At 42.9% G+C, this 13585-nt stretch overlaps 1 protein-coding gene across 8 annotated transcripts in view; it reads left to right on the top strand.

The window, feature by feature from the left end:
- The window catches only part of GUCY2C (guanylate cyclase 2C), a 101077-nt gene that overhangs the window by 24031 nt on the left and 63461 nt on the right, over window positions 1-13585 (top strand). For 3 of the 8 annotated variants that reach the window (XM_059886118.1, XM_059886120.1, XM_059886116.1), the window contains one exon: window positions 2454-2560. The exons of 1 other annotated variant lie outside the window; for it this stretch is intronic. Coding sequence is in view for 3 of the 7 variants with exons in the window: in XM_059886115.1 (XP_059742098.1) it covers window positions 11725-11941 (217 nt within the window). In the remaining 4 variants the exon portion in view is untranslated. 8 annotated transcript variants of the gene reach the window in all.

The raw sequence follows: 13585 nt of genomic DNA on the forward strand, positions 1-13585 counted from the left end.
AGGTTGGACACGACTGAGTGACTAAGCATACTTAGCAACCATACACAAGATATTCGATACCAGGAATTTCTTGATCCAACTTCCTCCATTTTTTCATGATAAAGTTGTAATATAGCAGGACCATATGGAGCCATCCAGGGATGGACCCCATCCCCAGGTCCTCTGCTCTACCTCCTCTGTGAAGTACCTAGCTGACAGTATCTGATGCACATTTCCTGAGTTGTTTTACAGAAGCTAAAATCCCCACCAAATGGAAGAAATGAACTATTTGATGACCATGAGCTGTCAGACATAGTGGAGCCTGAGCCTTGATGGTATTAACCCCTGTGCACTGCACTGTCACCTCATCACCAACCAATCAGAGAACTGCAGGAGCGGGTCACATACCCTGGGACTCCCCTGCCTCCCTTGGTCTTTAAGAATGCCTCCCTGAAACCCATTGGGAATCTGGGTTTTTAGAGCCTTAGCTGTCCCAGACTTTTTGTCTGGTGCCTGTAATAAAAACTGCACTTTCCTTCATCACAACCCAGTCAGTGGCCATATGTGGGTAGGGGTGGACCCGAGTTTGGTTCAATAGCAAAATCCAAACCGGCATCATTATCGTTCCTGCTGATTTCAGGTTTGTGTTTCAGACTGCTCATGGAGCTTGCTCTTGAAATTTATGCCAGAAATTCTTACTCGTCCCTACAGTCACATCCTCATATGACTATATTTTCTTCCCTGACAAATTTACAGTTTTGTACTCTGTCTTGTTGGCTCTTGGCCTCCATTTCTCTGACACACACCTTAATTTAAATACTCTCCTTCTATTTCACAGGGATGTTATGAGTGCCAGCTGTAAATGGGTTTGGTTTCTTTCTCACAGTCTGTTTTTACATTCTTACTTGTTAAGGACAGTCTATCACTGTCTAGATCTCAAAAGTCTATAAAGGTGTTTGAGACCTAAAAGAAAGAAGTCTTGGCTCCAAATACAAAAAAAAAAAAAAGAACACAAAAAACAAAAAACTGGTATATTATTCCAACTTGTTGTCATTTAGTTGATTTGTGTCTGACCTTTTGCGACCCCATGGACTACAGCACATACCAGGCTCCTCTGTCCTCCACTATCTCCCAGAGTTTGCTCAAATCCAGTAGCAAAACTGTAAGACTCCTTTCAATTTTTTACAGACCTTTTTTTAAATGGAATGTGTTAAATGTAGCCATGTCTGATACATTTGATATGATATGTCTTTAGGCAACCAGTTTCTTCAATCTTGAAGGATTACTAAGTTTTCTCCCCTTGACCTTCTTATCCCTTTCCATCTAATCCTGTTTCGCCAGGCACTTGCTCCTTCTTCAAATAATTTTGCCAAGTTTTAAACATTCAACAGATTTGCTTTTCCTAATCTGATACATAACGTGAAAAGGAATATCTGCCATTCTACATTTCAGAATTTGTTCTTTCTCTCAAATATATCCTGCTAATGCAGTGTAAATATATTTCAAATAATAAAAAAGTTTATCTAAATAAACATAAACTTTTGTTCCTGTGGTAGATTCCAAATATTTGTTTTGGGATAATGTTTTGATCACATCTAGTTACACAGTTATTTCCTGAATACAACTTAAATTTCTTTCCACTACTGCTCTTTTCTAATAAAGTGAAGTTGTCATATTCTTAGCTTTTTCATTTCAATTAATTTCAGTTAAAATTAGAGAAGATATACCTACTATACACAAAAATAACACAAAGGAAGAAGCCGTTGATCCTGCCGTTTATAGAATGGCATCCAGGAATAACAATCACTAACTAGGTTACCCTCTGAGTTACCAGGGAGGCCCAAGAATACTGGGGTGGGTAGCCTATCCCTTCTCCAGGGAACCTTCCCAACCCAGGAATTGAACTGGGGTCTCCTGCATTGCAGGCAGATTCTTGACCAGCTAAGCCACCAGGGAAGCCAACTAGGTGCCAGGAACTTTATAACATCATTTTCTGCTTTAATTAAACCAAACTTCCCCATACAAGAATCTGCAAAGTTCATAATAACAGTAGTTACTAGAAACTTAACAGAATAGTTAGTAGAAACTTAATTTTCATTTGTTGGAGCTCTTGTGAGTATTTCTGGAACTTGCCAGGCATGTCCTGAATTTTATCCAGTAAGTCTATTTGTCCTATGGACATGAGGGTCTGCAGCGGACTCTGCCCCCTGGTGGCTACAGTCTGCTCATTCACTGAAGTCCCCCAGTGGGTGCAGCAACAGCTCCCATAGCCCCAGGCATTCCTCGAGGATTCGCAAAGCTCCAGAATAGGCTGCCAACTTTTGATCAAGTGAAGAACAACATTCCTCTGCTTTGTGTGAAGGAGTCTGTTAGAGAGCCCCTGAGCAGTTATATCTGTGACTGAGTATTCTACTGAGCTGTGTATCAGGTGGTTTTAGTTTTGTATTCCAGGTCTTTTTCTCTTCTGAACTAAGGTCTGCATGTACGGACTGGATTGAAGATGGTCTTGAATAATCTGGCAACTGTAGTTTGGCTGTTTCCCTGAGAATGAATCACCTATAGTGTGACTGTTGAACTCCAGGTGAGTGAATATTGTCTGGATAAATCCCATCCATCACCTGGCACACCTATCCACGTCCAGATGCCACCAAGGGTCACAGCTCAGGCTTCTTGGCTAGAATAGAAATAAAATTTATCTTATAATAAAGAAAACTGAAGATAAGCAAATGTAAGTAGTCTGCCCAAGTTCATATGCTTAACAAAGGTCTGAGACATGATTCAAATCCAGCTTCAAGTTTTTTGGGTTTGGATTTTTTGTTTAAGAATATCAAACTGCCTCCTGAGACTCAAAGAAACTATTCTTTACCTCTAGATACACAATTCTGTTGTTTAAATGCTTGCCCGACATTTCCTACTACCTAGAGAAGCATCAGTAAACAAAACTGGCAATTACTCTATTTGTAAGAAGTTTACACTTCAAGGAACTGATCAGTTTTTTTTTTTTTTCCTTCTTTCCCAAGCTATTGTTTTAACCCATATAATTATGAGGAAGTAATTCTTCAGCTGCCCTTGAAGGGAGGGAGTAGGGGGTGGGTAGGGGTGGGGAAGAGTAACCTCTGACTTCTCTACAGGAGAATACAGAGTTCCTTTTTCAGAATTGACTTGTCAACCCCATATCCACTCTTTGGCAGCCTAGGGTCTGTTTCCTTCCGTGTGTTGGAGGTAAGAGAAAATAAACAAATTTATTTCCAGAGCACGGGGATCTTTATGACAGTTGAAATGCATTACTGCTGTCTCCAACGCATATTTCCCTTAGTATGTAAACATAGCCACCTGGACCCAGGAGGTAATGCAAGAGTCGCTGGGAAACTGAACAGAATTCCAGCTGCCCCTGCATATATATAACAATTATCTACTCCAGCCTTTCCTGAGCATATAAGAAGACTGTACAAAATGGGCTGGGGAAGGAGGGAGAAGAAGACTGTGCTAAGTTGCTCAGTCGTGTCTGACTGTGACCCTGTAGACTGTAGCCCTCCAGGCTCCTCTGTCCATGGGATTCTCCAGACAAGAATACTAGAGTAGGTTGCCGTGCTCTCCTCCAGGAGATCTTCCCGACCCAGGGATGGAACTAGTGTCTCTTACGTCTACCTACATTGGCAGGTGGGCTCTTTACCACTAGCACCACCTGGGAAGCCCCGAGGAAAACACTGTTCAAGGATTAAATAGAGTTTCTTTTGGAACGGGAACCAGGAAAAAACAAATTTATCAGCCTGAAGCGCCCAGGCACTGGTGCTGAATTTAGCTATTCAGCCCTAGTGTACAGTAGTGATTTGAGTGTCAGTTGGGTTACCCGACCTGGAAATCTACATAAGATGACTTCTCATCTCATCCTTGTAGAAAGTCCAAAAACACTCCCCGGTATTTCATCAAGCCCTGAAGATTTAAACTACCATGATCATCTCTGACTTGAGACTGCTACTTCTGAGAATCACCTAGCCATCCCGTTCCTGTTCTTGCCCCATCCATCTAGACACAGATGTGAGCACTTGTCCATAATTCCCAGAGGTTAGGCAAGTGGTATCTGCCACAGACTTGACTGAAGGTTTGGGAAGAGTTACCCAGTGGGCTTGCCTGGTGGCTCAGATGGTAAAGAATCTGCCTACAATGTGGGATACCTGAGTTCGATCCCTGGGTTGGGAAGATCCCCTGGAGGAGGGCATGGCAAATCACTCCAGTATTCTTGCCTGGAAAATACCATGGACAGAGGAGCCTGGCAGGCTACAGGCCGTGGGTCCCAAAGAGTCAGACATAACAGGAACTTTCACCCAGTTTTACATTCCCTCTAGGGAATTTGGGGTTCATTTGTGTAACTCCAATGCTGAGACGGTTTAGGGGGCTCAATAATCTATCGTATGGATGGAGTTAGGCATCTTTTCCTCAAGGAAAAGACAAGCAACCTGCCACCTCTTATGTATTTTATATATCCTTGTTCTCAAGAGTCTTCAGTCCCCATCACGTTGGCCAGTTCTTTCTATTGACCAAAAGTTTTGTTCAGATTTTTCTGTACAGTGTTACTTAAAACCCAAATGAACTTTTTGGCCAATGCAATGCATAACTCCCATTTCTTTCCTTTTATCTCTTTCCATCTCTCCTCCTCATTCCCTTGTTCCTGGGTTAGCCCTGGGAACTTCACATTTCCTTATTTTATTATATCAAGCAGTTTATGTTTCTCTGTGCCTAACTCAGAAGGTTTGCATAACCAAACACACTTAAGTGGAAATGTTAGTCTCTCTATCGTGTCCAACTCTTTGCAACCCTGTGGACTGTCAGGCTCCTCTGTCCATGGAATTCTCCAGGCAAGAATACTGGAGTGGATTGCCATTCACTTCTCCAAGGGATCTTCCGAAACCAGGGGTCAAACCCAGGTCTCCTGCATGGCAGGCAGATCCTTTACCATCTGAGCTACCTTAACTCTTGAGTCCTCAACAAAACCATGTAGACTTTTAGTTACCTGAACCCATCTGGCATCATGTTATCCTGTGTGAATAGGACCAGTAAGTATTTCCTCCACAGGAAAGACAGTAAAGTAGAAATCATTTAAAATTGTTTATTTATACCTTAAAAGTTGTTTTTTTTTAAATCTCAAAACATATTCATGTTTATTTATTCTCCCACTGGTTGATATAGGCCAGGTAATTTTCTTTGAACATTAGTACTTAGATTGAACCTCTGTATCAGCTTTCTTGCTTTTTTTTTTTTTAATTAAAGTGTAGTAGCTTTGCAGAAAAGTGATTCAGTTATGTGTGTATGTATATATATGTGTGTGTATATATATATTTTTTTCAGATTCTTTTCCATTATGTTATTGTAAGATATTGAATGTAGTTCCCTGTACTATACAGTGGGTCCTCGTTGTTTTATTTCATATATAATAGTATGTATCTGTTAATCTCAAATTCCCAATTTTTCCCTCCCCGCAATATCAGATTTCTTAAGCAAAATGCATCTTAATACTACTTTTGGTATTACATGTTTTAAGGTAATTGACAAGCTCTCCAAGGACAAAGTGTTTGTTAGGTTTCTTTGTTATTTTATAAATAACAGTGTTTTATAGCAGTCTTTCCACAGCTGTCTTCTTAGTACTTTGTCTTTGTTTAAAATTTTCAACAGTTTTTAAATTATTTTATCAGGTTTGTTGTTGTTGTCGATAGGTCACATCCCACTGTTTTGCAACCCCATGGACTGTAACCTGCCAGGCTCCTCTGTCCATGGGATTTCCCAGGCAAGAATACTGGAGTGGGTTGCCATTTCCTACTCCAGGAGATTTTCCTGACCCAGGGATCAAACCCATGTCTCCTGCATTAGCAGGTGGAGTCTTTATCACTTTGGCAAATTTGGGCACAAACACAACGGACCCTTGGTAAACAAATGACTTGATTGGAGGAAGCAGAAGTACACATGTCCAGTCGCTGCAGGCATTCAGGGTGTATTTCAGCTAATCTGGTGAGTCTGTTAAATCATAGGTTCAGAAATGCTCTCATGTACAACTTGATGACCACAGCTACCACTGCTGTATGATGTACAGGAAGGCTGTTAAGAGAGTAAATTCTAAGGGTTCTCGTCACGAGGAGAATGTTTTCATTATTTTACTCTTTTCATTGTCTGTATATGACAAGATGGGTATTAGTTAAACCTACTATAATCATTTCACAACATACATAAAGCAAACCATCATGCTGTATGCCTTAAACTTATATAGTGATGTATGTGAAGTATTTCTCAATAACACTGGAAAAAAGAGAAGTACTTTACTGTAGCCAGTTTTCCTCAACAAGTTCAAATCAGAATGTTTACTTTTGTGCTTATTTTTAAAAAAGCTTTCATGTTTTGGTTCCATCAGTTACATTAGCTCGTAAAATCCCTTTTGAACAACTCACTTTTGCATCTCCACTAAAATAAGGGACAGAGGAAGCCTAGGACTGCTACTGAATGTAGAGATGCTAAGGGTTCCAAGAGTGAGCAGGGGCTCTTAATGGGAAACATACAAAAGAGCCCCAAAGTGTTGTCAGAAATCAAAGAGTGGCACATGCCGGTGACCTGCTCAGCTGCTCCTTCCCACGTGAAATAGTTTCCCCCCCTTTTTTTTTCTCATATCTTTAGGGCTTTTGTGTTCTACTGTAAAGTGCATCTCATAAATCTGCCAACTCGGTGTTCAATATTTGCTTTTGACCCTTGAAACTTTCCCAGCAGAACCTCCCTCCCTTTAATCATGATCTACATGCTAGTAGTTTTGCAATGTAGAGAAGACATACAGTTTTTACCTTAAAGGATCCAGGAAGGAATGTTATCTTGTTCCTTCCCTTTTGAAAATGTTTTCCTGGTTTCATGCTCTAATCAGAGGATTCCCAGAACTGCATCTGCCTTTTGTCTTCACATCTGAATTAAAAGCACCTGACAGTTACTACTTCCTCCATCCCTCGACATGGCTTTTTTTTCATATTTGCAATTTGCGGATGAAATAGAAAAAATCAGTCTACTTTTTCTCCTACCCCAGGAAATGGGAATAGCAACATATTAACAGTTAGACAACCAGGTTTGAGTCCATGCTTGGCCACCCAATGTGCAACACATAAAATTGTTATCTGTAGCAAAGGTTAATCAGCCTTGTGATGGCCCTCTCTGCAGCCTCCTGTTCCATTCTTCCTGAGGTCCACTTAAAGTCTCCAGGGGTGCCTACTCCTGACCACTGTCAGTCACTCATTACCACCTGCTCCACCCACCTTATAAAACAACCCCAGTGCCTTCCTTCTGAATCAAAGCTGACTCCTCTGAAGTCTGAGCATCTGCTGTCCTCCCTCCAGGAGACACTAGGATTGAACCCACCTTATTCCACATCAGTCATCCCCTCAAACGTGGACACCTGGTGTGGCATCTTAACTTTTATGTATTTGGTTATTTTTGGCTGCACTGGGTCTTGGTTGCTGCATGCAGGCTTCCTCTAGTTGCAGCAAGCGGGGGCTTCTCACTGCGGTGGCCTCTCTTGTTACAGAGCATGGACTCTAAGCACTCGGCTTCAGTACTTATGGCATGTGGGCTCAGATGCGGGATCTTCCAGGACCAGGAATAGAACCAGTGTCCCTTGCATTGCAAGGCGGACTCTTAACCACTGGACCACCAGGGAAGCCCTGGTGTCCTACCTTCCCTAGCATTTTGTCATCCCCATATTGCTACACCATCATCAATAAGTGCCCCAATACCCTTTATCGCTTCATAAAGTCTTCTGTACATGTCCAGGCTAGATTGAGAGAAGGAGGGTAATGTGTTAGGAATGGGGTGCAGAGCGGTACAAAGACTCTAGTAATGTTTTATAGGCTATAATGTATATAAGTGAGTTCATTTTATTGTTCTTTTAATTGGTGTATGTTTATTGCAGATATGCCTTTACATATATGATATACTTCATAATTTAAAATTAAAAATAAAACCTACCTCTGTTCCCCTGAGGCCCGTATCATCAGCCACAACACACACTCTCCCTTTTTGTCAACCACTGTCAGTTACTGAAGTCCTGGTTGTTCTCCCTCGAGGATTCCTCTCCAGTAAGGGCCTGCCATCAATCTGGCTGATTTTCATACCCAGGAGGTGACTGTCTAACAGACTGGACTCTGAGTTCCTTGAGATCCTCTGTTTAGAGACAGTTTCCCTCCCCTGCTCTCAGCCACCTTGAACTGCTCCAATCAGTAATGCAGAAAACCCACCCTTTAATGCAGAAAGTCTGCCCTTTAATGGCAGACTGTACCCTTCCAGATGTTTGTTTCAGTTGTCCCCTTTTCACCTGTTCTTCTGCCTCACTCCTCACTACTGTACCCTTCAAGCCCCTTCTCTCTCTCTCTCTGTTTTTTTTTTTTTGGCTTTGCCTCATGGCATGCCAGAGAAGGCAATGGCACCTCACTCCAGTACTCTTGCCTGGAAAATCCCATGGATGGAGGAGCCTGGTGGGCTGCAGTCCATGGGGTCGCTAAGAGTTGGACACGACTGAGCGACTTCCCTTTCACTTTTCACTTTCATGCATTGGAGAAGGAAATGGCAACCCACTCCAGTGTTCTTGCCTGGAGAATCCCAGGGACGGGGGAGCCTGGTGGACTTCTGTCTATGGGGTCACACAGAGTCAGACGACTGAAGCGACTTAGCAGCAGCAGCAGCAGTTCTTTCATTGCACGTACCTGGAAAAACTCCAGACCCAAGTAAGCCCCGCCATTCACTTTGCTATGCCTGTTCTAGAGCAGCTCAGCATGGCTGGAGAAAATCATAAATCTAGGCTGAGTAGGACCACCATAGATTTGGTCACTCAGCTCCTCATCTCCCTACTCACCACCGCCAGCCAACCTTAGGACACACCTCTTATCAGTCCCTTCTGTCACTCATCATAGTAACTTTTCAAGTCCCTCCCTTCTCAAGCCTGGGACTAGCCCAGCTCGCCTTTCATTCTCAGCCGATGACTCACCTCCTTCAGAATTATTAAACAATCATACATAAACAATCTCATCTTCCAGACACAAGTCTAGAAATATACTTGAATATATGACTCTGAGCAGAGCCTTGCAGCGCCTTCCTCATTGCAGACCCTTCTGTGTTCCCCTTTCCTACCTTTAGAAAAAAAAAACCTTAGTTTCCTTGGCCTGTTTAGAAAACAGACTCAAGCAACTAATCATTGAAGAAGGGGCAAAAGCGGGAGCTAAGAAGAGTCAGTCAAGAGAGGAAGGTGATAACAACTTGAGCAATAAGTAAAACTGAAGCATGGGATCATAAAGTCCTAGTTCTTCTCTAGAAAAACATGTAACAGTGTCTGACACACGTCCTTAAGTTATTTTTTAGAGAAACCAGACCACCCCCCGACTTAGGTGGAAACTGCTGACCCAAAACATATAGATCCTAGCCTGGTTGGAGCTGGAAAATGCATGATTGAGATTCCTGAAATGCCACCATGTCACCTCACCTTCTACCCGTCAGAAAAGTGTCCATGAGCTAATCACACACCCTGCAACCCTCACCCCAACACTGTCTTTAAAATCCTTTCCCTGAAGACCATCGGGCAGTTTTGGTCTTTGAGCATTAGCTGCTTGTTGTTCTTGCATGGCACCTGTAATAAAACACTGTATTTTCCTTCACCACAACCCACTGTCTGAGACTGGCTTTGCTACCTGTCTTCCCTCCTTGGTATCCATATGTTTGTTTTCTATGTCTGGGTGTCTGTTTCTGCTTTGCAAATAAGTTCATCTGTATTGTTTTTCTCAAGCTTCCCAGGTGGAGGTATTGGTAAAGAACCCGCCTGCCAATGCAGGAAATGCAAGAGATTAGAGTTTGTGCTCTGGGTCAGGAAGATCCCCTGGAGGAGGAAATGGCAACCCACTCCAGTGTTCTTGCCTGGAGAATCCCATGGACAGAGGAGCCTGGCAGGCTACAGTCCATAGGGTTACAAAGAGTTGGACATGGCTGAAACAACTGAGTACATACCATTTTTCTAGATTCCACATGTATGCATTAATATATGATATTTGTTTTTCTCTTTCTGACTTAACTTCACTCTGTATGATGGACTCTGGGTTCATCCATGTTTCTACAAATGATACAATTTCATTTCTTTTTATGGCTGAGTAGCATTCCATTGTGTATATGTACCACCTCTTTTTTATCCATTCCCTTGTTGATTAAAGTTCCAAAGTCTTAATGGTTTACAGAAAACTCCCTGGCTTACCCTTGCCTACTCCTCTGGCATTCTTTATTGCACGGGACTAGCTTTCTTCACTCCAGTCATACTGTATCTCTTTCAGTTCCTCAAACATCCATGCCACATCTTGCTTCTGGGTCTTTGCACAAGTTCTGCCCCTGCCCACATTCTCTCCATCTCTTCCTGAACAACTAACTCCTGTTCACCCTTCAAGGCTCAGCTCAAAGGACACCTCCTCAGGGAAGCATCCTTGACTCTCCAGAATAGGTTAGGTTAATCTGTCATGCGGCCATGAAATTAAAAGATGCTCCTTGGAAGGAAAGCTATGACAAGCCTAGACAGTGTATTAAAAAGCAGAGATATCACTTTGCCAACAAAGGTCCGTGTAGTCAAAGCTATGGTTTTTCCAGTAGTCTTGTACTACTTGTGAGAGTTGAACCATAAAGAAGGCTGAGCACCAAGGAATTGATGCTTTCAAACTGTAGTGCTGGAGAAGATTCTTGAGAGTCCTTTGGACAGCAAGGAGATCAATCAGGCAATCCTAAAGGAAATCAACCACGAATATTGATTGGAAGGACTGATGCTGAAGCTCCAGTACTTTGGCCACCTGATTCGAAGAGCTGACTCATTGGAAAAGACTCTGATGCTGGGAAAGATTGAGGTCAGAAGGAGAAGGGTGTGACAGAAGATGAGATGGTTGGATGGCATCACCAACTCAATGGACATGAGTTTGAGCATACTCCAGGATATAATGAAGGACAGGGAAGCCTGGCATGGGGATGGAAAAAGTCAGACAGGACTTAGGGACTGAACAACATCAACAACACCTGGTCATGTGCTCCCATGGCACTCTGCACTGTTTTTGATTATCGAGTTTAGTTATTCATAATGATTTATTTAGTGTTTGTCTTCCCCACCAGAATGCAGGTTCCATGAAGACATTAATGTGTCCATATCATTCATGGCTGTACACCCAGTGCCCTGCCAAAATGCCTCACAGAGAGTCAGGTCTCAATAATAGTTGCTGACTTAGGTGATTGAAACACAGATCGTCCTAGTTTGGTTTCAGTGCGCAGCTGTAACCTAAAAGCTAATAACCCATCATATTTGTGCTTGCCTTAAACACTTTGACCTTTATTTTCCATTTCCAAAGCGTTTTTGGTGTGTACAATACCGCCCTCTTCCTCTTTTCCCCTTTTCTCAGTGATGTGTCACCGATTGATGTTTTTTAATTGGGTGAGGCACAGGTAATCTCCCCGTTTATAACTCTGACCTTTCTGTGAGCAAACACACAGAGTGAACTTTGGTTTATCTCCCACTATAATGTAGCTGCTAATTACCGGCAGGCAGGCTGTCTCCTATGGTCCACGTGACCGGTGGGGTGACCAGAGAGAATCGTGGGGAAGAATAGTCTGAGGGACCCAGCGACAGGCTGTCGGGCTGGAGCTCCTGCCTCCTTGAGAGTCCCGAGTGAAGCCAGCGAGCCCAAGGAGCATGGTGCTGAGGTGAGGGAGGTCATGAAGACACCACTGTTGGCCTTGGCTTTGTGGTCACTGATCCTCCGGCCAGGGCTGCCGTTCTGGACCTCCCACGTGAGTCGAAACTGCCAGGATGGCAGCTACGAGATCAGTGTCCTGATGATGAACAACTCGGCCTTCCCAGAGTCCCTGGACAGCTTGGAAGAGGTGGTGAAGGAGGGAGTGAAAATCGTGAGCCAGCGTCTGCTTGAAGCTGGTAAGAATACGGTAACAGAATTCTCCTCCCTGTTACCTCCTCTGCAGCCAGAGGGCTGCTAAGTGAAGACCTCACGTTCTTTGCTTGATCACCCAACCTCCTCTAAGGGCCCTTCTCTCTTTCAAGGCAGTAGATCTTCAGAAAGAAGGATTTGAGCCCTACCTCAGTGAGTTCACTCATGATACACTCTGCTCTAATAATGGGTCCAACCCAGGTGTTTGCAGCAGTGAAATGCCTCCAAATAAAACTGGATTTACTACTGAGTGTCAGGGCCTTGTGTTTCCTTCTGCATCATCTCAGAGACAGAATTTGGTCTGGACTTGAGATTTCACAGGGTTGTCTATCAAGAAGATGAATCAAGTAAAATTCCTACAGATGCTCAGTCTTTGATGAAGATTTTTAATCCATCTATTCTCTCTCTGCATCTCTGGTGGTGATTCTTATAAGATGCAGTCGATGTAATAAATTTGCAAAGTGAGTGTATGCATGCTAAATCCCTTCAGTTTGTCTGACTGGTGTGACCCCATGGACTATAGCCTTCCGGGCTCCTCTGTCCATGGGGATTCTCCAGGCAAGAATACTTAAGTGGGTTTCCATGCCCTTCTCCAGGGGATCTTCCCCACCCAGGGACTGAAGCTGGGTCTCCTGCATTGTAGGCATATTCTTTATTATCTGAGCCACCAGGGAAGCCCCAAATTCAGTGTAACAGTCCTTTATTTTACTGCTGTTTTAGGGGGATGGGAAAATTATTTTTTATGTTTTATTGAAGTATAGTTGATTTACAGTGTTGTATTAATTTCTGGTGTACAGCAGAATGATTCAGTTGTTCACATATATATATTCTTTCTCGTATTCTTTTCCATTGTGGTTTGTCAGAGGATACTGAATATAGTTCCTTGTGCTATACAGCAGGACCATGTTATTAACCCATCCTATCTATACTAGTTGTGTGTATCTCTTAATTCTTAAAATAAATTATAGCATTAGGTAAAACATGTATGATAAAGAGAAAGTCATCACCCCTGATAATTTCCAGTCACCTGGACATTTCCAGATTCTTTTCATGTGCTTCCAAGTTTTTGTTGTTAAGAACATCGTTGGAGTCACTACAGCACAGAAACACTTTTCTGACCTTCATTTCACATTATTCTGCAAGTGGCTTTCCTGGAGTTGCTTAATCTTCGTATATCATATGAATGGATGTCCTGTATCTCTTAGATACCTTTCCAGATCATCTGGTAATTCCCTACAGTGGGATATTCCATTGTTTTTTGGTTTCTTATGATTATTTTAAAGCTACTGCAATAACTTCCCAGGTGGCTCAGTGGTAAACAACCCGCCTGCCGATGCAGGAGAGGTAAAGAGACGTGGGTTCCATCCCTGGTTTGGGAAGATCCCCTGGAGGAGGGCATGGCAACCCACTCCAGTTGGAGAATCCCACAGACCGAGGAGCCTGGTGGGCTGCAGTCCATAAGGTCACACACAGTTGGACACAACTGAAGCGACTTAGCACTCACAACAATAAACATTTTCACATACGTTGTTTCACCGTCCTCCCGTGCTTTGAGAAGAGATTGCCATAAGTGTAATTACTGAGTCAGTGACTGTTTCATACAACTTAATGGTTATTTATGGATGAGGATA

This window comes from Bos taurus, chromosome 5 (genome assembly GCF_002263795.3).
Source record: "Bos taurus isolate L1 Dominette 01449 registration number 42190680 breed Hereford chromosome 5, ARS-UCD2.0, whole genome shotgun sequence".
Classification (NCBI taxonomy): Eukaryota; Metazoa; Chordata; class Mammalia; order Artiodactyla; family Bovidae; genus Bos; species Bos taurus.